The sequence below is a fragment of the Ixodes scapularis genome, unplaced genomic scaffold (genome assembly GCF_016920785.2).
Source record: "Ixodes scapularis isolate PalLabHiFi unplaced genomic scaffold, ASM1692078v2 PGA_scaffold4__175_contigs__length_147842914, whole genome shotgun sequence".
NCBI classification, from domain to species: domain Eukaryota; kingdom Metazoa; phylum Arthropoda; class Arachnida; order Ixodida; family Ixodidae; genus Ixodes; species Ixodes scapularis.
The window spans coordinates 105,368,939-105,395,335 of record NW_024609879.1 but is presented as its reverse complement, the minus strand read 5'-3'; the positions used below and the strand labels follow the sequence as shown (position 1 = coordinate 105,395,335).

General features: G+C 45.3%; 1 protein-coding gene across 2 annotated transcripts; it reads left to right on the top strand.

The window, feature by feature from the left end:
* The first annotated feature begins 2,789 nt into the window (after positions 1-2,789).
* On the top strand, positions 2,790-25,219 carry LOC8050695 (mucin-5AC). Of its 2 annotated transcripts, XM_040215066.3 has the most exons (4): positions 3,005-3,171; positions 20,136-20,251; positions 21,931-22,159; positions 22,616-25,219. In XM_040215066.3, exons 3-4 carry the CDS (start codon positions 21,931-21,933, stop codon positions 23,728-23,730), a joined length of 1,344 nt encoding a protein of 447 aa, XP_040071000.1. In that variant the 5' UTR covers positions 3,005-3,171; positions 20,136-20,251; the 3' UTR covers positions 23,731-25,219. The 2 variants fall into 2 exon arrangements, with proteins under 2 accessions (XP_029839213.2, XP_040071000.1); XM_029983353.3 differs by lacking the exon at positions 20,136-20,251 and having other exon boundaries at positions 2,790-3,171.
* The last annotated feature ends 1,178 nt before the right edge of the window (positions 25,220-26,397 follow it).

Below are 26,397 nucleotides of genomic sequence, written 5' to 3'. Positions count from 1 at the left end.
ACCTGATAGGATAAGAATAAAAATGACACCGCCCCGCACTCTAAAAATGTTTGTGCGTCTACTTTCACGCACAAAACTTGGAGAGCCAATCACCGCAACTTACGGAGGCAGCTCAGCGAATGACAACGCCGAAACATATGTTTAGACCAAAAAACGCAGTCCGAGTTCTGACATTAAGCAACGCAAAACGTCACGCTTGCATTGCTTAATGTCACAACTCAGACTGAGTTTTTTGGTCTAAACATATGTTTCGGCATCGTCATTTGCTAAGCTGCCGCCGTAAGCTGCGGTGATTGGCTCTCCGGGTGGTGTGCGGTAAAGCAGACTCACGGGCTTTCTTCAGAGTGCGCCAGAGCCGTATATGTGGAGAGTTTGGTCAATGGGAGGCGCGGGCAGAGTCAGGGCGTGCGGCAGACTCATAAAGAGGGCTTGGCATGCTCTCTTGACCAACCAGAAGCCGAAAAGAATCCCCTAGCGGTGGTAGCGAGAAACAGTTCTGATCGAAGGTCTATGTTCGTATGTGGCTTTAATAGGTGCGTAAGAGTGAAGTGTAGTAACTCTTCGTTGTTGAAAATAGGGTGCACGTGTTGTTTTGATCATGATCATGCAGAAAGATGTAAGAAACGAATAAGCCGCTCAACTCTGTTTTGCGCGGACAGTGTGTGACCGCTCGGACGGCAGATTCCCGGCCTTCGGCGTTTGGCGTACGGATTATGTCGATCGTTCCCCTAGTCGCACTCTTCCACCATCATTTTTGATGAGCGTGATTGGTACATCACGTGTACCATATTTTCAGCCATCGAGAGTTACTCCAATGCAGTTATCAGGGTTTTTTTTTTCTCGCAACCACCGCCAGGGTAATATTTCCGACTTCTGGTTGGTCACATTCGAATTTCTGAAGACGCCCTGGAACACGGCCAGCCCGGTTTCGGCCAATGGCGCCTCCTCATTTGTCTCCTATACTTCCCAACGAATGGCCAAACTCTCTACATATACGGCGCTGGAGTGCGCCAACGTCCTGGCATTTTTAATAGAACAGGTACAACATTTTTAATAGAACAAGTACGCTGTTTTTGCCGCTGCTCAATTCACTTAGGAATTAACCAAGCTCAACATGTCATTAAAAAAACAATCGGTTAATACGACAGTTGTTGTTCTGACGATTTTTACTACAACTCTCGAACAAATACCTGTCTTTTAATGGTGATATTTTTTTGAAGGCGAAAATCCGGAGCTCGTAGCTTTATCTTTGGAAACTGCTCCTGCTGATCGAGAGTTCGCGCAGCCGAGATACATCCTTCAGAAACGAATAGCTTGCGCTGGCGGCCTAGTGGCGGAATTGTTGTACATTACAAAAAGCTGAGAAGCAAAATATAAAGTGAAGCGAAGGGCAATTGAACAAAGATAAGTATAAACTATGTGAATGCGTTAAAAGAGCAGAGCTACATTTCGAGCGAAAACTAATCGACGAGATGAGATCACTATGGCATGGCGCCTGCCATTTGTAGCGCTCGAGACATGGGAACCGGGACTCGTAGCCGCTTGACTCGCGGGCCGCGTCCCAGCGAGTCGCGGGTCGCGTGTTTGAGACCCCTGTTATAGTGCAATACTATTGAATTGAATTGACTTGGTTTTATTTAAACGTTAGGTCTAGAGTAAGAGGGCAAAAGGCTCATCGATTCTGCCTGACGTGGCCCACCCGTTTACGCTGCTCAGCGGGCGAAAACAAAAACAATAAACATTGAAGTACAAGAAGGTATAATAGCGCACGTACAACAATCTACACCGATATTTTGTAAAGAGCTTATACAATCGCTAGTGCACTTCTTAAGACTTTGTAAATAAATGAACCAGGTACTACAATGCCAACGTAATTAAAATACAATCTAAAAGTATTTGCTCATGTGACATGACGTAAGGTGCTGCTTTATACTATTTTTAAAGCTCTGTTTTGATGGACAATCTGAGATTATTTTCCTAACGGCTGGATGATTGTTTAAGAAATCAGGTATTAAGCATGCTAGTTGGTGTTGTCCATAATTCATCCTAGACCAAGGTATTCTTTAGAAGCCGTGTCGAAGATTGTATTGTGTATTACTAGGAAGAAGTCCGTCAAAAAAAGAAAAAGAAACAAAAACGGGTGGGGTCATTAATTATTTTGTTATAGAAATGCATTGAAAGTTTAAGAAGGATGACGAATGGTAAGAAAACTGTGTTTAAACTATGCTGTGTGGTCAGTACGCTGAAGGTTTTCTGTACACCGTATTGCTTTTCTTTTTGCAAAACAAAACAACCTATCAATATTTGTTTTAGTTTTTGAACCCCAAACTAATAGACACTAATGGAGAAGAAAGTACACTAAAGTATAGCACAACTGACGCTTTAACCAGGATGTAATCAATAATCTAATTATGTATAAAACACCCATAGACCTCGAGGTGCTTGCATGAATTTTATTTATATGAGGTGTTCAGCTTAGATCTTCTTCAAAAAGAACTCCTAAGAACTACAGTGTCGCATAACGCACTGTACACCAACTCGCTGCTTACAAACGAGCGAGCGTTTGCCCACGTTAGGGTGGGCATTGCGGGTGCAGAGAAACCATATTCGCGTGAAATTAAGCTTTTGCGCATGCGCATTGCTCACAGCAGCGCCACCGTAGTGACTTGACGTCAGAGAAACCGCCTTTTTGTTTAAAGCGCCCGCAATTGTTTAGTTCGAGTTCTCTCCACGAGATGGCGCCGGACGTCTCAGCAGCGCGCCCATGTTGCCAACCCGCTGCCTTCGTCGTCCGCCGGAGGCGTACGAAGAAAAGAGAGGCAAGGTCCCCCCTTCCCTGCTTTCCGCACCGATGCGAAGTGGAGTGCACGTAGGTAGATCACGTCCCGCCACGGAACGACCTACTTGGCGAAAAAAAAGAAAGAAAGACAGAGGGGCTCTGCACTTCGATTTTGTCCCGCACCGTGGTCGCAGATCGCGACTTTCCAGCGACGAAAATTCCCCAGGACTTCGTGTGTATCACGTCGCGGCAGGCAGGCAACCCGTCGGCTCCTTTCTTTCTCGGCAACGTCCGTCGGAAAGTTTTTATTTGCTTCTCACCCTCGCTGAAAAAACAGGTTCTGCGTGGGCTGCTTCGGAGGAGGTCGGCAGCGACGGCGTCGATCATCGAAGGTGAGTTCGCTCTATCTATTCGTCGAACGACTTTCCGGATCTTGTAAGTTTTCGAAGCTGTCAGTTGTCTATAAGTGATAACAAGTTCCTAAGTTTGAGCTATCTTCTCGCACGAAGTTTTGGGTTACCTCTGTCCGAGTATTTCTCCTGTTTCTGTCCGTCCCCCTTGCTATCTGGGATGCGTGTGCTCGTCCGCGGTGTCCCTACGTGTGCTAACCGTGAATCGTTTTTGTCAAAGTTCACCGACAAACAAACACCGTATTCAGTTCCTATATTTTTCTGTGTATAATATTTTTAATTCATTTTTCTTCCTCGCCCTAATTTGTGTTTTTCGCACGCGTGAAAACGTCAGTCGCGCGGAGGAATGCGACCGCCTCGAATTTCTCGGTAACTTTGCGAGGTTTCGTTGCAAGGAGCGACGAAACCTCGCGAAGTTACGGAGAGACGGTTGTTGCGTGCGAACGATCTGAATTCTCTTTCATTTTGTAGAGGGTAGAGTGTTTTTCCTTCTTTGTTTACCCCAAAATTAACATTGCAATCGCGTTTTGTTGCGCTCGTAAAACCGCGTCTCATGGATATGAATGGCAATCCGTCGCAATTGTGTGACGGTATCAGGGGGATTATATTCTCTTCGTAATGAAGACTAGCTCGACCTCATTTTCTTTACATATGTCGCGCACTTTTTTCAACGAATAAAAAAAATGCAAACTTCCAGAAACGGTTTTTGTTCCGTTATTGTAGCTTGAAGATAATCATTCCGTTTATGGGAATATAATATTATTGTCTGATTACACTTTAAATGTCTAATTTCATTACTACGCGAATATATTTTACAAACATTCTCCAGACTATAAAAAGTATACCGCAAATATTCCGCTTAAAAATAACACGCAAAAAGTGGCGTTTTTTTTTTCTTTGACAGCTCCGTAAGGCACGCAAGATGATAGTCGGTTTCTGTTTGTTTATATATATATATAGTTGTATTCCCCAAAGGTACATAGTACATTAGAGAAGGGACTGAGAACACAAAATGAAGGCTGAGGTATTTTCACACACGTTTGAAAAGGAAACAAGGATATACATTAACCCCTTCCTTATGTAGCGTAACTTGTCGCAATGGGGTTTTCCGAGCTGACAGGTTTGAACATCCAGTCGTGCGGTGTTGCCACCGTTGACCGTAACAACGTCTACAGGGTTATCTGTTTTGGCGTGATAGCAGCCGTACGAACGACCCTAATCAGATCAACGGTTCGTTTCGAGTGCTTCTGACAATCGAAACGCTGCTATCTGGCAGACTGCTAAAGCTTCGTGGCATGACTGCCTGCCACAACACGAGGACAGAGACCGGTAATATACGTTAACTGCCTTGTGTCAGACACGCACTCTTTACCCAAATAAAGTAAACAAAATATATTTATTCGTATACTCACTGAAAATTTATCGTATAGTAACTTTACTCATTAATGCGATTCGGAGTGAAAGCGTTACGTCAGCTTGAAATAACGCGTGGTTTTTCTCGTTACCCTGAGTGTGTCTATTTTATGAATCAGTAGCCACTTCCAATATGTGTTGTCCTTAATAATTCCTTGTTATTTAACGCGTTCGTTCAGGGATAGCTGCCTCTATCTATACACATATACCTTGTACACGTCTTTTTATGGTCTACCTACCGTTTTTTTGGCTTCTTTGTTGTTGTTGGGCACATCACAGGCACGAGCTGGGGTGAGAACTAAATTGGGTACTACTACACGTTCCCCTCCAGAAGTAAATAAATACCGTTACTCCTTACTTTATCGAGAAGTAGCGAAAATACGTCACTAGTTCCTTCGCTTAAAAAGTTGCTAAATCGTTACATGCAACTGAAAAAAAAAAAAAAAAGTATAGCTAACTTGTTACTTACAAGTCTGCTTGTAGTAGACGTACTCACGTTTTTGACGTCACAACAACGCGTGGTGCTGGCTGCGACGTCACGGCTTTTTGCGTACGCCAGTGCTCGCAGCTTTTGCATACGAGCACGCTTGTTTATAAACGATGACTTGGTGTACGATTAGCGTGATTTCAATAAGTGTGATTTTCTTCGTTGGTTTGGCGCGCAATCGAACACTAAATTTGGATTCCAATCGGCGTATTTCATGCGTCCCATACGTCAACCACAGGTTACATGGAGAGTTTACTTACTTATTTGCTCATTTAAAGTATTCATCAACAGCTAAAAGACGAGAATATATGTATATTTATGCGTAATGCAAGTTACAATAAACTGCGAAATCTGAGTTTACTCCTGTTGAAATTTAGTTGTGCAGTTATGCGAAGTTTTAACACGTACTGCCCTAACGAGGGCTGCTCCCGCGGCTGTTATCTTCCGTGGGGCTTCCACTGTTGTCTGTCCTCATATCTCCGTGAATTCAAATTGGTAACACTTCCTAGGTGGTAAGAGACACCGCCGGCTTAAGAGTTCAACCGTATCCATTCATTCATCTTGACAAGCCCATTAATTGGCGTTTAGTTACTTACTTTTTTACGAAAAGCATCCGGCCGTTTTCTGTTCGGGTGTTCGGTGAAAGCCGTGGAACAGTCGTTGAAAGATGGCCAGATGTCCGTGGCGCTAAGATAAATCGCTGGTCCTTCATACAAATTCAATTAATAAACAGCGACGACAATGGCAGAGACGACGCCGAACATGGGAGTGCACTTATGGCCAACCAGCAATCTGTTTTTCTTGCCGCCGAGTGGCCACACATCCTTCAATTCAGTCCATTGGCCTATATGCTTCGTTTTACGTTAAAGAGTACTGAATAAAAACTTAAAATATATAAAAAAATCGAGTGGCAAATCAAATAGGGTAAGATAAGATAAACCTGTAATTGATAATCGCCTGGTTGCATTTTAAGCGAATGGCGATATTATCCGTTCTAAATGCCTGGATTTTGGCGAGCGCCTCAAAATCAGCCGTGGAAGAGCGCGATGCATCTCGGGAGACGTCACCATGCCACGGAGGGCAAAGAGTACCGTAGTTATGAGTTTTGCCGCTTGGAGGCGTCAACGTGTTGCAATCTCACTTAGTCGAAGTACCCGAGGGCTGTAGCATACCGCGGAGCTGCCTCGAGTGTGCGGTGGCCGACCAACGCGTCAAGTGCGGTGGGAATAATGACATTAATGAGGACGAAGACACCGTTACATCACCAGTGGCCATAATGGCCGAGATGCGATCCAGCCTAGAGTTGCACTCCTACGACCCGTCAACCTTGTCTTCGTCGTCCGCAACAGGTAACATACCTTATTCACGAAACTATCTTACGCACTTTTTATGGTGAAATCTACATCGCTGGCAACATCGCTCGCTTACGTCGTCGCGACAACCAACGTGCATTTCTATGTGCTCTCTGTGCGCGCCAAAACTTCAAGCGGAAAGAGAAAATAAGAAAAAGAAATGAAAGCCGTTTACAAATCCCTGTAACGCCGAATTGGAGCGCAGCTCTTGAGGAGGAGTAGGGAAGGGTACTGAGGGGGTCACGTCACCTGCGGGTAGTCACGTGACCCCGGGGGTTCACGTGATTTCGGGGGAGGGGGGGTCACCTCCCCCCCCCCCCCCCCGGTTACGCCGACGGCGACGGCGACGCCGCTCAAGCTGGAAACGGGCCCCTAAGAGCTTCGCTCTAAAAATACTTGAAACTGAACACAACGGCGGAGACAAACACTGGAACCAGAGATACCTGAAAAAGCTACAACGGTAACGATCCCATCGACCAAGCGACCACCAAGGACTATCTAGGAAAGCTAGGCCTAGCAAAACACTTCGACGACCCGGGACAAGACCATCTGCTCTCGACCGGTTGGCTTGATGAAGGAAATATGCCCACGCAACCTTTATGGACCCTTCTTGTATGCATAGTTTGACCTCTGACCTCTGCTTTGGGGTAACAAGGTCATTCTTGCGTCGTCGTATCTAGCTTGTTCTCAGATGCAGAGGTGTCGAACGCTCTCGTCGATTCTGTCTCCTTTTTTGTAGAGCTCGAATAAACGCCACATAGATTGCCTTCGCAACATGGGTACGTACATGTTTTTTAGTCCGTCATTTTATTCCGATATGACGGTACGCCAACACATGTCGAGATTTATAGCAATAATTGGGAGCCTCAATGGCGGTCCAATCTCTCTCCGCCGAGCGTCATATCAGCATCGAGTTGCGATTGTCTAGAGGCCCAGCGGTTCATGTAAAATTGGTTGTAAAATATCGCTCCCGAACTGGTTACCAAGAGCGCAAGGCCAATGTGGTTCAGCTCCCAGTGCGAACAGATATTTAGGTGGATCTTGCTGACACTCTTTTAGTTCGAACGTATCTTTCTGGACGTCGGCTCTCTCCTGCATCCCCGAAGCCACAAAAAACGCCGCAGCGGTTTGTTTACGTCTGCGCCGCTTTGCGGAGCCGCACGGGACGTCTCCTTTTAGCAACGATGGTAGTTGTGTTGGCTTCTTAGCCATCGAGTTTGTTGCAATCGACCAAGGCGGCTATCCCGTCATCAAAAGAGGTGGGCATTCGGACTCCTTTAAAAAGACATTTCGTGGCGTCGCCATTGTAGCACGGGCACAATCCCCAAACCACTCCAAACAAGCGTTTCCGGAAAGGCTACCGGATAGTAAAACTATAATAGTGACCAACTCTGCTGTTACTTTCTCCTACAAAGCGCCTCGGTACTACGTTCAGGCCTCAGTAATATCTATGAGTGAGCGTACTTCCCGTTGTGGCGGTGCTCTCACTAACATGCTGTGGTCACCACATTCCAACGAACCTTCACAGACATTCACGACGTGGTTTTCGGCTATCGTTTTATTCAGCTTAAAATGCGTTTTCTCGCGGTATCCTACGAAATATTGACGTTGGTGAAGTCCTACTTTAACCCGCGTCATGTTTGACCAAAGAGATGGGCTCCGGAATTTTGTTTCCCTACCTCTCTAAGTCTGACCACAGCCGACGCTACGATCTAATGGAACCAAGCAAGCGGCGGCAAAACTGCTTTGTCACGGCACTCGTCGTCTTTGTGCGTTTGTCAGCACCGACGAATTCAATCGCGCACAGTGTATGGGGCACGATCCTCCAATTTTTTTAAAGCGGCAGCGTTATAGGCCCAAACACACTCAAGGTCACGTAATCAAGGTCACGGAACGCCCGTGTCTGAAGTGCTCGCGTCTGAAACGATGGTGACTGAAGCGTAAGCGCCGGTCGCGTAAGCACCGGTCGCGTAAGCGCCGGTCGCGTAAGCGCCGGTCGCGTAAGCACCGGTCGCGTAAGCGCCGGTCGCGTAAGCGCCGGTCGCGTAAGCGCCGGTCGCGTAAGCACCGGTCGCGTAAGCACCGGTCGCGTAAGCTCGTAAGCGTTGGTTGCCTGCATTTCTTTGAGTGAAAGGTTTCGGATAAGCGCTGTGACGAGGCACTTTAGGTACTTTTTATTGGCTCTACCGGCATGTAGCATTGTACTGCGGTCGGACTTGGGGTGAAACGAAGTACGGCATTTTACTCCGTCCACAGCTAAGCTACGCCGAGGTGGAGAAAGCTACGTGCACTTTAGACCAATCAACCGTCGGTCTTGCACAACCTGATAGGGCGCTCTGTGACTTAAGTGATTTAAATCGTGACCTAAATTAGACGAGTTTCGCCATGTTGATTTGATTCAAACCTTCGTCGCAAAATTAATTCGGAAAATATTTTGATTAAAGGTTCGTCTATAATTACATGCTTTTCATATATAAGCGAGAGATATTGATGACTGCATGAGTAAACCGGACTTTTGAGTTTTCTATCTACCTTCCATTTCAGTTTTACGTGACATCATTGTGCAAGCAAATTGGAATGCGTTTCATATATAAGTTAATTGCGTAATAAACGAGTACATAAATCACACAGGCCCGCAAAAGCGCGGGTGTGGTTGTAAGCGGGACACTGTTGCAGAGAATAGGATGTTATTACTCTTGCACAAAGCAACGTACCGGCATGCTTCTGGTCTAAAAAAAAAAACAAGTTACATGCTACAAAACCCAACAAGTTACAAATGTTTTAGGGTAAAAAAGCGCTTGAAGTTGTTTCTTTTTACCTAGCTAAAAAAATGCAATTTGTTTTTATGGGGTTACATGAAAAAATGTTGTTAAATTAACCGCACTTAAATTTACAGTAATATTTCCTTCCAGACTTTTATCAGTGATCGGACGAATTGGCCAATCAATCTGTCATGTTTAAAAATATACGTATTGATAAGGAGTCACTATTTTCTATCTACAGTAACTTAAATCAAATCAATCTGACTCTAATAAAATAAATATCGTTTAAATAAAATAAAATAAATCTGATTTAAATCAATAAACCTGGTTTAAATCAAATAAATGTAATTTCCTTCATTAGTTCTTTTATCTTGATTGCCATTGACGTTTATAAAGGTAAACGCAATGGCGCCGGATTAACAAAACCGCCCACAAAAGAAAAACTATTTTTGTCTTTCTTTTTATTGAAACGTCTTGCTTTTTGCTTTTCTTTTCCTTTTTGTTTACATCTTTTTTTTCTCTCTCACATCTGTTGGTGAGAGAGGGAAGTGAAAAGAATGTCATGAAATGTTTTTCGAGGCGCCGTTGAGAAACAGCCGTGGGAACTAATATGGGAGGTTGTAGTAGGGGTGCAGGCGAGCTGGTGAATATATTAGCCATGATGAATTAACCTGCCTAGTCTCTGTTCCTTATACTTTGTGATATATCCCTTCTTTCCCAGTCTCAGGTTAATTCATCATGGTTAAAAAGGCATGTCCAGTAATCTTGGCCTTGGATGTTGTTTCAATATAGCCTGTAATATTATTTCAGTACAACAAATATCTTTTCAACGCTTCCGAATATTTTTTTTCCAAGCTTTGGTAAACTAAAGTGGTGCATGTTTTTTTTTGTTTTTTTTTCTTTTCTAAATGTTATGCATTTGTTATGTTCAAGTTTATTATTGATTGTATATTTGTGCGCGTATTTTTTATTTGTGTTTATATTTATCAACATCGATTATCAATAATTTTCTTTTTCGCTTTGCTCTAATTAATGCCGTCTGGGCGCTGTTAAATTAATTAAACAAATAAACAAACAACTAAAAAGGGGACGATTAGTTGGTCGGGAAACCATAGTGATTCCATCTCTTGTAGCGCGTCATGTTTCGTGTCAAGATAAATTGGTGTCCCCTTCAAGTTCCGGAAGGGGGCAGCAATATTTTCGTGCGAAGGTACTTGAACCCTGCGAGGCCTCCAGCGGTCGAAATTTAGGGAGCGTTGCCAACGGCGATAATTAAAACCTCACGTTCTCGCACTCCTTACGCTTAACTTCTTTCTCATGTGATATTTTTTCTCTCAATCATCCTAGGATTTTTTTAATTATTGTTTTGCATCACCTAGTTTAATATATGGGTACGCATGTTACGCGTATAACCGTGACAGACCTCCATGATTGCTGGGGTCGCTGACAGCTCCAGAGCCATTCAAATCGAGGTCACATCGCTTGACAGCCAATTGGATTGCGGTATTGGCCGATCAGAGTGCCGAAGGACCAATCACGAAGCAGGAAACATGGCCATACCCTGCGTTTCTGAAGTTGTCTGTGACTACTGGCGAGTGCACGACCAAAAGCATCGCGGTGGTCGGCCTCCTTCCACGATTGGTTAAACACCACGGTGTAAGATAATACTCTTCAGGTGAGGACAGCGCGCTCCTCGCGCAGTGCAGATAAAGTTCCCTTTTCACTCTCTCTCTATCACTATGGTTTCAAGCCGCGCCGACAGGCGATTCGTCGACCCGTGGGCACGGCAAAAACGGCTCGTGCCGCCACATGTTCCACACGCGCAGAGCTCCAGCGAAATTGTCGCTCGTGCAGAAAGACCACGGTGTACCGGGGTGTCATGGCAACAAGATAATTTTTTTCGCTCTCACGCAGTTTCGTTGTTTGGCCGCCGGCAACACTGTCAGCCGCGGGGACGTAGGGTGCCTACATGTCTGTCTGTTTAAGGGTGAAGACATCCATTGTTGCCCTGAATGTGCCAGCGCGTGACGCTCTCGCGCACTCGGTGCTTGACTTGGGCGGTAAAATGGCGTCTATACATCAGCCAAAACTACGCGCTCGAGCTGAGTGACACCAGATTAGGCGCGCTTCAAAATGCATGAAGAAACGATTGGGCGGGAAAATGGCTGAGATGTCACCACTCAAGCAAAAGCGCGCGTGTGTATGAAGGCACTCTACGGGGACGGTGGCTGCGGAATAACCGCTCATTCACACTGGAAGTGGATCCGCGTTCGCAAAGCGGTTGCGAACGCGGTTGTATAAAGATCCAGTGCAATTATACAACCGCGTTCGCAACCGCTTTCCGAACGCGGATCCGCTTCCAGTGTGAATGAGGGGTAATGCAGGCTTTCGGATGCCCGTCGAACGAACACTATCTGATTCCTCGCGCCGCGCGTTTAGTCCCGCCGTGTCCTCACCTAAAAAGTGTATCTTACACCGTGGTTAAACACTCACTACACCGTCTTAAAAGGAATTTATGCGCCGAATTATCGATGCAAATAAGAATTAGACTCACAATGTTGATGGCGTTAGTTTAAGAATGCGGCTACCCCAAGCTTAATCCACTGTTCTTTTAATACCTTCGTTACACGTGGGCACACTTAACTGCGGTTACCCTAAGCCACAGTTACCGACTGTACTCTTGAAACAACGTTCCGTGGCTATGCAATCGAAGCTATGGGCTGAGCTGCGCTTGCGCATCTTGAGCGCCCATCAACATTACTAGAACCACTAAGTTGGGAAACGGCCATAGAGCCTGCTTTGAAAAAGTGGCTTCGATCCGCACTCGAGAACCAAACTAATGGCGATCGCAACGCCGCCATTTCTCATGCGGCGGCCACTTCGGGATCTGCACGTCTGCCCGTATCGTTTTAGGTCGAATTGCGCAAGGGCCGCTGGCGTTATCTCGCAGTGCATTTGGCTGTAGCAATTTAAATAAACTTTCATGTTTTGACTAGTCGCTAAAGGGTGGTGCTGTTCTCGTATTTAGTTTGGTCTAGCGGTCAGTGTTTCAAGGGAGAGTTTCCGAACTGAGTGTTTTAGTAACGTTGGCGCCCATCAAAGATGTGCCCGCGCACTCTTCACTTCTTCTACAGCGGCCATAGCCGTATGTACAACTAGCGCGTGCTGACAGCGAGCTTCAACAGTTATTTTACAACGTGCGTTTCGCGCCATCAAGATTGCCAGTCTTTAGCCCATTAACCTGAGCTCGTCCTGAGCACGCGCTCTAAACATCGCCCTCAAATATGGCGTTTAGTAAATACCCTTTATTTACCGCATTCGGTGGGAGTTGGTACCACGAGGGCGCCACAGTATTTGGTGCCCCAGTAGACTTCCGGTAGTGTATTTATTCCTTCTTCAGTAACACACAGCGATCGGAAAATAAGATTTTCCTTCGGAGAGGTACCTGTAATAGGTTTGTAAGAACCTACGCGGTTTGTAGAACGTAGTACAAATAACAAAAGGATGTGTAACAAGAGGAAAAGAAGAGGAAAACCGGAAGCGCGCAGGGGTCCGCCGATAGTGGGCGGCAGCGAGCTTGTTTGCAAACAAACATTGGTGAATAGTGCGGTAACTATGGCGAAGCGTAACCGCAGTTAAGGTTGATTTTATTGCGCGTATGAGGGTGTCCCTGTGACGAGAGTATTCATTACAAGCACCATCGAACCCGTCGTTTCCAACTGAGGATAAGTAGCCAGGATTACGACTGGTGACGTCACGGCGAGCGAATCCGGATGGCGAAGGCGCGCATTAAAACCATAAAAAGGCTCCACCGAATCTCATCCCCCCCCCTTTTTTTTTTTTTGTTGTTTGGCAACAAATTCGGTGGCGCCATCTACTGGGTAGCCTCGGCACACTACGGGTTCACGTATATTTCCTAATTTATTACTCATCGTGCTTTCATCGTGAGAGTGAATTAAGTCTGACAGTGCTATAAGTGGCCATTTCCAAAAGATAGCGTGTACATTTGATTGGGCAAATACTGCAAGACTTAGTTCAGTACCTGAAGGGGTTGGGGGCGCACACTGGCGCCACCACCAGTGCCGTTTATACTGAGAGAGTTTGGCCAATGGGCGAAGCTTGTTGCCCACTAGAACCAGCGGATATCGCGATAACACAAAATAGCGTCACTTTTTTTGTCTTCTTTATTCCTGAGAAATCGCATAGAGTTTCCATGAGTTAGAGCCCCAAAATGGCGGACGGAAGTGGTCGTCCCCCGGTTGTCAGACTAAGCTGCGGTGGTCGCCAGGCTGTCAAAATCTCCTGAAGAAGGCCAAACTCTCTTAGTATAAACGGCTCTGCCACCATGTTTGAACTCACGCAAGAAAGAGCGAATGGACGATTTCACTTAAACCATCGAAGATAAATCAAATTCTAATTTGGGTTGTGTGCACGTTTAGACAACAAGGAGTTAGTCATCTAGAAAAAAATTAAAATACAAAACGAAAAAAAAAAATGCTTCGCCTTGTTCTTGTAGCGAGAAGCTGCGTCGGCTCGCTTCAATTCGCCTCGACCTTCCGTTCCGTTTGTTTTAGGTCGCTCATTCCACATCCCTCCTTCCTCGTTTCACCGGAGACTGTCGCCGACGCTGCGCTAATGATCGAACCCATCACCTCTGTCCAAACAACTTTACGCCGCTATGGCATTCCAGGTTGCGAGAGAAGAGGTTTCTTTTTCTTATTTTATCTTTTCACGCGGCGTACACCCGACCTGTGGTAACTTGAACGCCCGTAAAAGTTTCGTTTATGCGCAGTCTGGAAGTTTTGCGCAAATAAAAGTACAAATTATTGATTACTTTGCGGTCCCTCGCAACCTTCTGCTTCGATTGCAGGGTCAGCCGGCGGCTATCTTGCAGAGAGAGAGAGAGAGGGGGGGGGGGGGGGAGAGGGAGAGGGAGCGAAAAAAAAATGGAAGGTTGTGGAGAGTTTTGCAGGTTACCTTGTATTACTACTACAGCGATCTACGGGTTGTGTTTGAAGTCTTTGAACCGATTAATGAGTAGTATTTCAGTTATTTACGTCGGTCTGAACGCGTACATTATATGAAACACTTCTGTGCTGTAGTTTATTGATTCAATCGATCACGTGTTGCTGTTTTTTTTTGTATTATAATATGTGTATTGTTTCGCTGCTGCCTTTTAGTAAAACGTTCCAGGCAGAAAAGAGTGACTGAGAGAAAAATTCCAGTGACATATAAATTAAGCTATGATCTTTACGCTCACATACAAATTGCATCGTATTTGCTCTCCAAAAAGGTCTTTAAAAACAAAAACAAAAACCATCAAATAATCAATTGCTCTCACGACGCTTCAAAGCTTCCTCCGCACTAGTTTAATTTTCAATAACAACAGCAAAATGTTATGTTTTAAACTCAATAAGTCAGATCTGGATGATCCAAAACTGACATCCTGTTTTCACTCGATTCATTTCTGTCCTACGAAATAACTTCTACCGTTGATTTCCTTCCTTTTGAAATTAACACCCGCCGAAGTCCTCTATTCGTTACTTTTGTACAATAAAATATACTACAAAGCATGCATATGCCGCTCGTAAAATCTCACGCGTGAATTTACTAGCTGCATTTGCTCGATCGCCTCGAAGAAATGTCTGTACCATTGAAAACACCTCAACTCCTAAAATTATTTACTTCATTTTTTTCTCAGCTCTATGCAGTGAGCCTCGCTGTAGGATCCTATATATTGTGTCGTCGTTCATCAAGGATATGTGCCAGATCGCATTGCATGCAACGCCGTATCTTAAAAAAAAAAAAAGTGTAGGATTTGGGCCATTTTTTGCTTGTGAAGCTGCTAGGGTCCTTAGCGGACCCTGGCGGAAATGGTTCTAGCGGGTTCCCAAACTTCTGGTCATCCTTTTTTTTTAATTTTGGTAGTTTACGTTTTTACATTTACAAGATGCAAGTTTGGTCTATGGTTTTTGTTTTAGACAGAAAGTAAAAATTAAGTTTGAAACGATTAAATGTTTTTTTCCTCGATAGCTCATATTAAACTTTGAAGAAAAACCATCCATCAACATTGGTGGTCACCATTTTGAGGCACGAAGCCTGTGATTGGATCCGAGTCCTCGCCGTACGCTGACGCATCGCTCGCGTCCAATAGGAGCCGAGCCGAGCTGACGCCGAACGGTGACGTCACCCTCGTGTCCAATACGCGCTTAGAGCACGCGTGTCCAGACTACGGCGAACTCGGAGAATATCGCGCACTTTTGAAAATGGATCTATTTAAGGTATATTGTTCATTTTTTTTTTTTTTTCTTCTCTTTAGCCCGAAAGTGATGACTCGCCGATGCGAAAGCGTACCCGCAGTGCCTGGGATCATAACCATGTTTCACACCGCACGCCGTAGGCAGAGAAATAACGGCTGAAATCATGCGCTCGAAGCACGTATCGTTGGCTGGCCGTTTGCCCGATGACGCTTAGTGCCACCGACTCGTTTAGAAGAAAAGAAAAAAAAAAAAGGATAATAGACTACGCGATGTTCCGTGTTTCCTCGAAAAAATAAATTATCTCCCATATTTTTTTTTTTTTTTTTCAAAGATATACCCCCGAAGCGCTCGTTTTCACTACGCATTTCTTGGTTTGGTCGAAATTCGCCGAGGAGAATATTGCTGACCATTACGACTATTGCGCACGTAATCGCCGCGCAGTTGAAAAGTGTATCCTCGATAAGAGACACTGGAAAGATTTCAAGGTAACTCAAATCTACAGCGCGTTGCAATATAGAAACTGTAGTAAGGACACCTCCCCCCCACACACACACACTTTGCTCGCATAAAAGTAATACAAAAAAGGATACTGCATTTGTACTTCCATGGGGAAAAACAAAAGAAAAGTACACTATTTTTAGTATACATTCATCATGTGCAGTATGCTTTTAATACACGTTTATTGTCGCTGACAGTTTAAGGAAAGCAGGACGTGTCTATAAACTCGAACATCTTATTATCGTTCTGCAGGAAATAAAATTGCGGCATTAGTTAATAAGAGCGGCCAAGAACCATGCAATCACGACTTACGTTATTTTTTTTTTTTTTTTTAGGTTGGAAGTTACTGAAGTGATTTCAGCTTTGCGGTCGGCGCGTCGACCCAGTTTGGTAGTTAAGGTGCATACACTAAAAGTATGTTTCATATATTATTCGCAACTTTCACAGTCTGTTAGGCACGTTAATTCCCATTGAATTGGCTGTCATCTAGATCATCATCGTAGGACGGAAGGGTGAGGTTGGATCTGCGACGTCTAGGTAATTCTAATTTTGTGAAATGCGAGTGATATATAAGAGCCGTAACTAATAATTCAACGTCAGGAAGGGCTAAGCAAGCACCTTCGTTCGGAAGCTGATCATCCCGGAGCAAGGAAGCGCGATTCTCACACCTCGGTACCGCCCCTCCATGGCTGAAAGTTGCGAATTGGACTGGTGAACTGAAGAATGTACATTAGGAATACTTTTCCAAGTGCTTCACAAAAGTACAACTTTAGTGTGCTTTTCTTGTCTTACTCTTTACCAACGGACTCAGTACGAACAAACAATTTTTCCGACGTCAAAGAAAGGGCAGGCTCGAGAGGACGATTCCTCGGACCGCATTCTTTTCGACGAGCCCTCACCCAAGAAAGTATATTTTCTAGAGCCACGTGCTCGCGCCCATACATCAGTGATCAACTATACTCTATTTCATTTTATGATGTACCGCAGGAAAGGCTACAAGCGCGACCTCCTTGCTCTGGGGCACACCTCGGCGGCACAAGCTCTCGTGCCTTAACAGCTGCCAACGCTATGAGCTCGCGCTTCTAGCCTTCGCTGCGGTACAACATAGAGTGAAGCCTAGTTCACATGCAGCGGTTTTGGCCCTAGAGCGGCGCGATTTCTGCCGTCGCGGCGCTCTGGCCAGCACCAGCAATTCTGCGGCACGAGCGCCGCGACGGCAGAAATCGCGCCGCTTTAGGGCCAAAATCGCTGCATGTGAAACACGCTTGAAACGGAGTATAGCTAATTACACAACTCGTCAGACAGAGTATTCGCTTAATTGGGGAGGGGATGGAACACTCACACGTCTATAGCGGTGCGCTTTAGCTTTGAGGGGGGAGGGGGGGGGGGGTGCCACAAACCGAATTGTTTTGTTAGTTTTCGATCAGAGATATCGAAGATGACGATTCGAAGGCCGCTCCTCGTGCGACCAAAGCACTCGCCAAAGCAAAGCGCTCGCGCCCAGACCGTGCTAAGCGAGTTTAAATTTTTGTTTTGTTTTGGCCGGGACGCGTTCGGACCCAAGAAGCTCTAACTTGTGTCCGCCATTGTGCAGGGATCGCACAGCTTCCAACAGAGGACATGCTTTTTCGACGTGGTCTCTGGGCTTAAAGCTGTGATTGCTGAATTCATCGCTGCCGAGCGCGTGCTGACGTCGCATCCGCCACGTGCACGATAGATACACGACGAACCCATTCTGAGCATGCGCTTTAGGCATCGTGCTATGATATGGCATCCAGTGAACACTACACTCCGTTGCTGAGACTGGAGTCAAAGCTACAAGCGCGAGCTAGCCCGCGCTTTCAGAACTGCATTTGTAGCGCGAGTGCTCGATCTGCCGGAGAACGGTCCAAAGCAGTCACCCCGTGACTGTCGTGTTTCTGACACTGGCTGCAGTCTCAGCTTAAAATGGAGTGTAGAAAATTTTAGTATATCGTACCGATAACGACGATGCATGCGCCAGGCGTCGGCAGAGTATGGGGTATCGTTATCGGTGTCGTTGAAACGATCTACTAAAAGTCCCTACTACCAGCGACTTTAGTGAACACCACCTATGGTAGGACGATGCCACAAAGTGTGCGCGAAGTCGAAGCTAAGGCTACGCGGCGAGAAATGGAAGGAGAGGAGACAAGATGGCGCGGGACATCAGAATGCCGAGCTCTGGTCGGAATGATTAGTGGGTACATGCAAAGCTAGCTGCCTTTGTCTCCAAACTCACTGCTTTGAACGCGTTCGAATGTCGAACACTGGCGTCCTGAGTTCGGCGTTCGCGTTCGAAGAGTGAGTAAAAACAGAAGTGACCATTGAAAGCGTGCGACAAGACAGTGGCACCACGGGACGGCTCCTGGCAGAGGCATTTCTCATCAACCACGGCCGGAGTGGCATAGACATCCTGTGTTGCAGCCATTTTTTCTAATCAATGTCGGCTCACTTGACCACGGCACTCACAACACGTTCGGGGCTGTATAGTTAGTGCTAGCTTTTTTTTTTTTTTTTTTTTTTTACACGAAACCTGGAAATTGAGAGCCCAAACCCCTCCATGCGCTGGCAAAAACAGTCGCGATCGCCTCGATCCCAGTACGTCTACTCGATCCGCCAATGAGCGAAGAGTAGATCTGAGAACAAAAGGAAGGAAAAATTCTTAGCACGTAGATTTTATCAATTACTGGCACTGATAAATGTCGTCCCATAATGATTTCCGGACCGTCGATCACACAGACGCTTCGCACAAACATCTTCGAGCGCGAATACACGAAAACAAAAATGGCGGAGTACTGCCATCGTTGTCGCTTACAACTGCGGGACAAGCCATTGAACCGGAGCTCCGAATAGCTCCTGCGGATCGAACAGGTACAGAGCAACTATGGACGTGGGTAGGTTTCGAACGTCGAGGTGCCAAACCTTTTATTCCGGAGCGAGATCCAGTAACACGGCCGCGAGAGGACCCTGACGCGGACAAGACGCTGCGGTTGCATTGAAATTATGGTGCCTGGAGCGCGTCTTCGACTGGTGTGTTTAGCGTCCTGTCCCGCCCATACATCAAAAGTGGTCCCGATGTGGCAACAGATGACGCGAGTGTCATGCTGTTGCCTGTCGCGATCCTGGCGGTTGGCCGTAGAAATGCTGGCGAAAAGCACGAGCGAACGAGAGTGTCGCTGTCGCCACGGCGTCCCGTTAGGCGTCCCAACTTCCGGCTGCACTAGTTTCCGTGAACTGTCGCAGTGGAAAGCGACCTGCAGCAGAACAGGCATCTGCTACATACACCATAACTCTTGGGACGCCACCAGGGTCGTGACCGGCGACAGCATGACACTTCTATGACGTCATCAAGCGGAAATCGAGGGACCACTTTTTTGGCCGCGGTAAACACACCAGTCAAAGACGCGATCCAGGCACCATAATTGAAATGTGCATTCTCATTATTGCTTCGCAGTCATTGAGAGATTGGATCATTAGCCCACGAGAATAAAGAAGAACGAATCACTAGGCAAGACGTGTGAAGTGCCACGCCATCTTTTTCTTAAGTTGTTATATAACAGCTGAGGAAACGCCTGACTTATGATGTTTCCGTTTTTTGCTGCAAGATTCGTTCTCTGGGGTTCTTGTCGGCGTTCTCGGCGATAGTATAATGTGTAAGATTGGACACGCCCTTTGTTATGTAAGCTGTCAGTGTTTGCACAAAAGCCTCGTGCGTATTTTTTTTAAAATTATTATTGTTTTGCCAATTGCGCACGCGCCCTTATGCGCTGTTCAAACACTGTTCAAGTCAGCACACGCGCTTGTAGCTTCAATTCGTCGGCAACTCCATCTTGTCACGCTATTCGAGTTGAAAAAAAAAAAAAAAAGCAGTTTCCATATCACTTATTTGGCGGTTCGAAAAGTTTTTTTTTTTTTTTTTTTTTATCTTCGACGGGGCGGAGTCTATCGGCCGTTCGTGATTTATGTGTAAATTTTCTACGGGACGATTCCGCGGTATTTTCGGGGTCGTTCTTGACCAGCCGACACACGGCTTTTCTTCTTTTTTTTTTTTTTATTTAAAGGGCAGAGGGGAACAGAAAAAGATTCAGCTGCCTCTGATGCCCACATTTTGTTTGTTTCTGACTTATACTTCTTTTTTTTTTTTTTTTTGGTTCAGGGGCAGGGGCGCGTCGCGCGCATGAGTGGTGGCCTTTTTTGCAAGCGCGGCGGCGTCTGGCCCTGAATAATTAACGAGACATTTAAACCTGCGGTTAAGCCCCGATCATTATAAAGGTGACCACAGTTGGGACCAAGAATTTTTTTTCTTCGCGATTTTTTAATTGTCCGCGCACTCGTGTTTTTCCCCAAAATGTTTTTTTACGCTCTCTCTCAATCTTTCGTTCTCTGTGTTTTAACTTATTTTTTCACGTGTACCTGGAAACTGTCTTTCAAGATGTTCAGCCGTTTGCTGAGTACTTAACTGATAGTTTACCGGAGTTTGTGTTTTTCTCCAGCCGTACTAAAATGTGTGTCTTGCATATCTGAACGTTAAAAGAAGGTCTCTTGAATCACAAGAAGGTTAACTAGAGTCTGCAGAGACACGTCAGTCAACAGTTAGCATCAAGAACGCCGTACAGTGTGTGCAAATTGATTAAGCCAGCCAAGCACCTCAGCAATGTTAATTTGTAGCGATCGTAGCGAAAAACAACATATGGGCGCATTTAATAGAAAAAAAAAAAAAAGGTCCGCAAATACGAGACGAACTGACACACCGTATAACTTGCGAAACCTCTTGAACTTTTGCTACTAGAAAAAAAAAAAAAATTAAAAAAATCTGGTCCCGAGACCACAGAGCAATTTTATTGTTCTCTGGTTTCGAGACATTTTAGTGTTCTGCGAACCAGAGAACCATAAAATGGTCTCAGGTCTCGAGATTTTTCAGAAGTCCCGTACCGTGCTCATCGAAAGCAAGGAAGATAACGATACCCGTTATTCTATTAGCTAACCATCACTTCGGGATATCGGTTTCATTCGCCTGTAAATTTTGTTAGTACGTTTTGTTTTAAAGCGATAGCTTTAAGCAGGTCGTCTCGCAGAAAAGCCAGAAAATACTAATTGCTTGATAAGTAATTCATTTGCCTCATAGAAGAAGTTCGAAGAATTTTAGGCGGAGCGGGATCAAACCCATGACGCTTCGGTTGCAAGCCAGACCCACTGCCGGCATAACCAGTCAGACATTTTTTTCTTTTTTTTTTTTACAACCACACAGACACACTTGTGCGGCTTAGCAACGAGCGGGATTGATATATAACTATCGCGTTCCAGTCTTAAAGGCGAAGATTAAGCGTTCGCCTGTAATTTTTTTTTAAGTGCCAGTGGCGACCTTCTAGGTAGCAAGACCATGTATATAATAGGGCTGAGGAACTGATCGATTACCCTTCTGATTAATCGATTAGTGCTTTAGTCGCGATTACTATTTTTATCCAGTGAATCGGTTCGGTTCAAACGGGGAGTTTGAAAAATTGTGGAGAAAGAAAAATGCCTTCCAATGTGAAGCACTGTAACATTTGGTTTGACTATCACCACGAGTGCAAAAATTTCCTTTTTAAACTTGTTTGCCCGTGTTCTTTTTTTGTGGGTGGCAAATGTCAAGTTTCAAAGGAGACTGCGCCATTGATGACAGCAAAATATAGCGAAAAGAAAAATGTGTAGCTTCGTCTCTTTTTAGATCTTATGTCTGAAGGTCAACAGAACCGATTAATTGCTAATCGACACCGAGCGCCATTACATAACTTGTTGTTCTTAACGTTTGTAATCATAACAAAACACAGTATTCTTTTTTTTTTGCAAATGTAAGGTTATTTTTTAACGAACCGTGAGCGATGCTTTTGATTGACTTCGGAAAGTAGGTAAATTCTGACCGCATGCATCATGCGATTTCGCTGACTCTTATTTCTGTTTCTGGAACCCAGATGACTTCTAGAGGAAGGGTGATGGTCCTGTGCCTCCTACTGACCTCCCAGACGTCTGTCCAAGGTGGCTTTGACAGCAGTGATTCTCAGTGCGATCCACCGGGCCAGTGGAAGGCTGGTCAAGCTTTGGACGAGGACGCGTCCGTGCATGCCGGTGCAACCATCCGCCTCCTGATGCCCGTCAAGACTGGCAAGATGCAAGAATGCGTGTCGCAGTGTTGTCAGCATGGTGTGTTCTTTTTCTTATGCTCTTTAACAGGAAGCACAAGCCTCGTGCTTTTGAAATGGTATTTGGTAGGATAACATTATGTTCAGAACTATAGGAGAGTTGGTAATGGACTTATTAGATTGAAGTTTCAGCATCGAAAAAGCCAGAGACTGAGAAACACAGGAAAGCACAGCAGGTTCTCTGTTTTTCGGTTTCCAAATGCTGTAGGTTCTCTGTTTAGTGTTAAAAGGGGCTTTTAGTGGATTGTTCCGTTACCTCCAATAACAATACCGAAAACGATGCTTGCTTAAAGGCGACAGCCGAGAATTGGGTATTTTCGTTTAGTTATCTGAACGTTCTGCTAAAGCTCACTACTGACGCAGTTAAACTTAACACAGAAGTGTTAAACACTTCTGTGTTAAGTGTTACTTTGATTAAAGTGTGTTTGCTTGGACTAAATTTCTGTTGTCCTTGCAGATAAATGCAGAGTGGCCGCCATCGAAGTACAGGACCGAGGGAAAATCATGTGCACATTATACGACTGCAGCCCTCCTGAAAAATGTGTCTTTAAGAAGTCGGAGAAACTGCTCAGCTACGACCGTACTGAGACATGGTTTCTCACAAAAGATGTCACGAAGCCACCATCTTTCACGAGCACGAAAACCCACACTGAAACGCGTGCTACTACATCAGCAACCACAGCAGCTTTTGAAACGTCATCCACGGTGGAAACCACGGTGCCCTATGCAGCTGATACTACAAGCAATTTTGCGGCAAACGCAACGACAGCAGCTACGAGCAATACATACGCAAACTCGACAATAGTTGAAGCAACAAATGGCACGTTGAATGTAAAGGTGAATACGACACTAGCTAATTCAACCACATCTACGACGGTCGACCTGGTTAGCAACTACATGGACACGTCTACAACTAGGTCTTCGGTCGCGAAGCACAGGATACTGCTCACCGAAAGTTTCCCCAAACACAATTGGTCGAGCACGGTAGGAGTAACTTATCTTGACGTCTCAACTCCCACTGCGGCAACCAAAATAGTTCCATTGGAAAAAAATGAGTCACATTTCAACACGGTCTCCACGACAGTGGAGTTCTCCTCTCCAAGCCCTCGGACCCCCATCGTCCAACTGAGCCTAACGACCGAAACAAGCCCTTCGAGAAGAACTAGTACCTCCAGCACAGCGTCTCCTGCCCTGCAAGCCTCAATGCAAGGTATATTTACCCCTCGCAACTTTGATGATAACTCATGGTTGCCATTTCTGTCTTCTACGTCGCGACCCACAACCAAGCTTGCAGAAGTGACACCCAAGTCAGTGAACCGTTCTCAGAACGTCATTGATGAGAAAGGGAAGGTGACTGACTTGAGAGGCCCCATCCAGATCTTCGCTCCAACGACGTTAAATGTCGTTGCTAAGGCATCACCGTCGATCAGCCTTGTGATAGGCCTGTGCCTAGGACTGCTTCTAATCTTCGTCGTCATGGGACTCATCGGGCGGAGGGTTTTGGACGTCTGGCAGAGGCGGCACTACTCCAGGATGGACTTCCTAGTGGACGGCATGTACCACGTGACGTGAAAATTGTGCCATGCCTAACTTTGGTAAGATTTATGTGATTGGCCACACTGGACATTTTGGATGGACCCGCAGTATAACTACGCGTGATATGCAATTCAGTCCATAGAACTCATGATCTACAATGTAATGTGTGCCTGACATTTTGTTTTTAAGAAAGGGATTGCATCTGCTTTGCCGACCAATTTAAAATTAGTGACTGACCAGGGTGCTTCTCTTGCTGGAAACAACTGATGTGTAGCATTAGAGACGTTCTGGAAGCTTTCCTTTTCGACACCTTATTAGGAATGCGAATCCTATTTTTTACATCTTATTGGGTACAATTTTTACGTTGAAAAAACGAAAACTTTTTATATGGCATCTTGACAAGGTAAGATATGTGCAATCAAGTACAAAGGCAGTCTTGTCTTAGACAAAGGTTATGTGATGTAACCGCAGCTGTTGCGGTTGAAGCTAGTTACCAGTGGTTTGTTTGTTTTTTGCTCGCTGTCACAGACAATAGCAGATTTCATCAGTAATAGGGGGCGTGTTCGTATCGCGTATCTATGAACGTGAGGGCATCAATATACAATGCAGGAAATAATAACATCACGTGAGCGTTCTTGGCTTCCATGTGTGCTTCCATGCAGAACAATTCCGTTACGATTAATGACGATACAGTGAAATATTATGAGCCCTGCATTACAGGGATTAGATGTATTATAACAACGTGTACAAGCCTCGGTTATATAAAATGCTTAGTGGTATATCCTTTATATGCCTAAGGGACATCATTACCAATAATTTGTGAGAACTGACAGTTCTGCTTTATAATCTCCAACAGGCCTAGGGTACGTTCAACACGTTACTTAGGCGAGACTTCCCCTGGAGAGTCGTAATACTACAGTACAGTAGCGTTAAGAGTGGATGAGCTGTAGATGGTCGATGTTTGAAATGTCTCTTAGAGCAATATGAAGTATATTTTGGAGCATTGTGCGAACTAGTAAAAATGCGGCCTCCATTCAGGTTAACCCTATTTTGGATTCTAATTATACAGCTATTCTCGTAAACATGTTTACTTTTGTAGGTTTATACCGGTCGTAAACTTGTGGAGTCACATGCGGTAGTGGTACAGGTCCTATGCATTTTTTGCCCAGACGTGAAAATAACATTATTGCCGCCTTGTTCATGCTCGTATCATGTTTAATTGTTTTATTTCTGAAAAGAAATATGATAGAAATATGGATCGACCTGCATACAAGAAATCAATGACCAACTTCCGTGGAAGCTGCACTGTTCTCATTTGTGCCACTATTATAGCAAACCTCTCAGTTAGTATTATTGTGCACTTGCTTGAAGGCCACACAAACTAGAAGTTTTACTTAAAACTGTAATTACATTCGTAAAGTCATACTGCAGCTGAACTTCCAATACTCGTTTTGTTCGTTGTTTGCGGTGATTTTGTACCATATATACACGAGAAATTTTAATAAAACAGAGTATTCTGTCTTTACGTTGCCTGTCCTGTATGACGCTCAATCGCAGTAAACTTGCAGAAAACTATTTTATTCAACGCGACGCACTCAGATCAAACCTAGTATTAGAACGCAGCAATGAATGCGACAGGGACAGGAAACGAAAACGTTACTTTCACCAGCAGTTCAGATCCAATAAGAGCAGGACTTCAGGGAAACCATTTCATCGCTTTTCTTACACCCAAACGTCCGCACGAACCTCTTGTTGTTCCCGAGGTGCGCGTTCACGAGGATCCTCGACGGTATGCCGATCCTGTGCTTGACCTTGACTTTTTCTAAACCAGATATCTCGCAGTAGCCCATTGCGTACACGATGAAGTAAAGCATGTCGGCCGTGAATTCGGGATCCATCCGCAGCCCATCGGGGTAATAATGGGCCATTCTGTTCTTGAAGACTCGGTACAGAGGTTCCAGGATGGCGCCCTGAGCCACGAACTCGTCGACAAAGACCTCCTGGTGCGTGCTGATGAGGAGCTCCTTGAGGGCAAGGGAGTAAAGGTTTCGGAAGCAAGCAGCCTTTGTGGTGTACTTGAGATCATCAGCTGGGGTCCACCAGTGGGTTGTTATGCCTGATCTGTCGCTGAAGATCTGCGCACCCCTTGCGTCCACGACTGCCATGATGGCTTTGAGGATGGGAGCCCCGATGAGTGGCAGGTATAACGGATCCGAAATTTCGGTGAGATTGTTGACTAGCCCGAGAAATCCGGACGGCAGATAAAGGGTGTGTGTTTCAGCAATGTACGTTGGAGAGGTTGAAAAAATAGAACCTGGAAAGAAACTGTCCTTCGAGATGTCCCTTGTCGTGCTGCCTTCCAATATACTGAAGATCTGTCGTGCGTCTTTGATGGGTTTCTCTGCTCTGGCGTAGACAATCTCGTCGTGGGGAGTTGCACCCAGAAGATTTATTTTGAGGGTCTGAAGTCGGCGTAGGGCCCGTTTTCGAGATTGCTTGTCAGAGAACCAAACTTTGACATACTTAGTCAAGGATTCCTTCAGGTCCCTGATTAGGCCAACCATGGCAGCCGCCTTTGGTCGTTCAGGAGACCAGTCTTTGAGGCTGAGCGCCATTAATGCCAGTACTCTCATGCCGCGCTGGTACGCTTTTTCAGTTAGGCGAAGGCATCCTTGAACCTGAAGGGGAACGCCCTTTACAGTT

Coding starts and splice junctions, on each gene's coding strand:
- LOC8050695 (XM_029983353.3), top strand. CDS start 21,931: ATGACTTCTAGAGGAAGGGTGATGGTCCTGTGCCTCCTACTGACCTCC. Junction 22,160..22,615: donor GTCGCAGTGTTGTCAGCATG/GTGTGTTCTTTT, acceptor TTGTCCTTGCAG/ATAAATGCAGAGTGGCCGCC.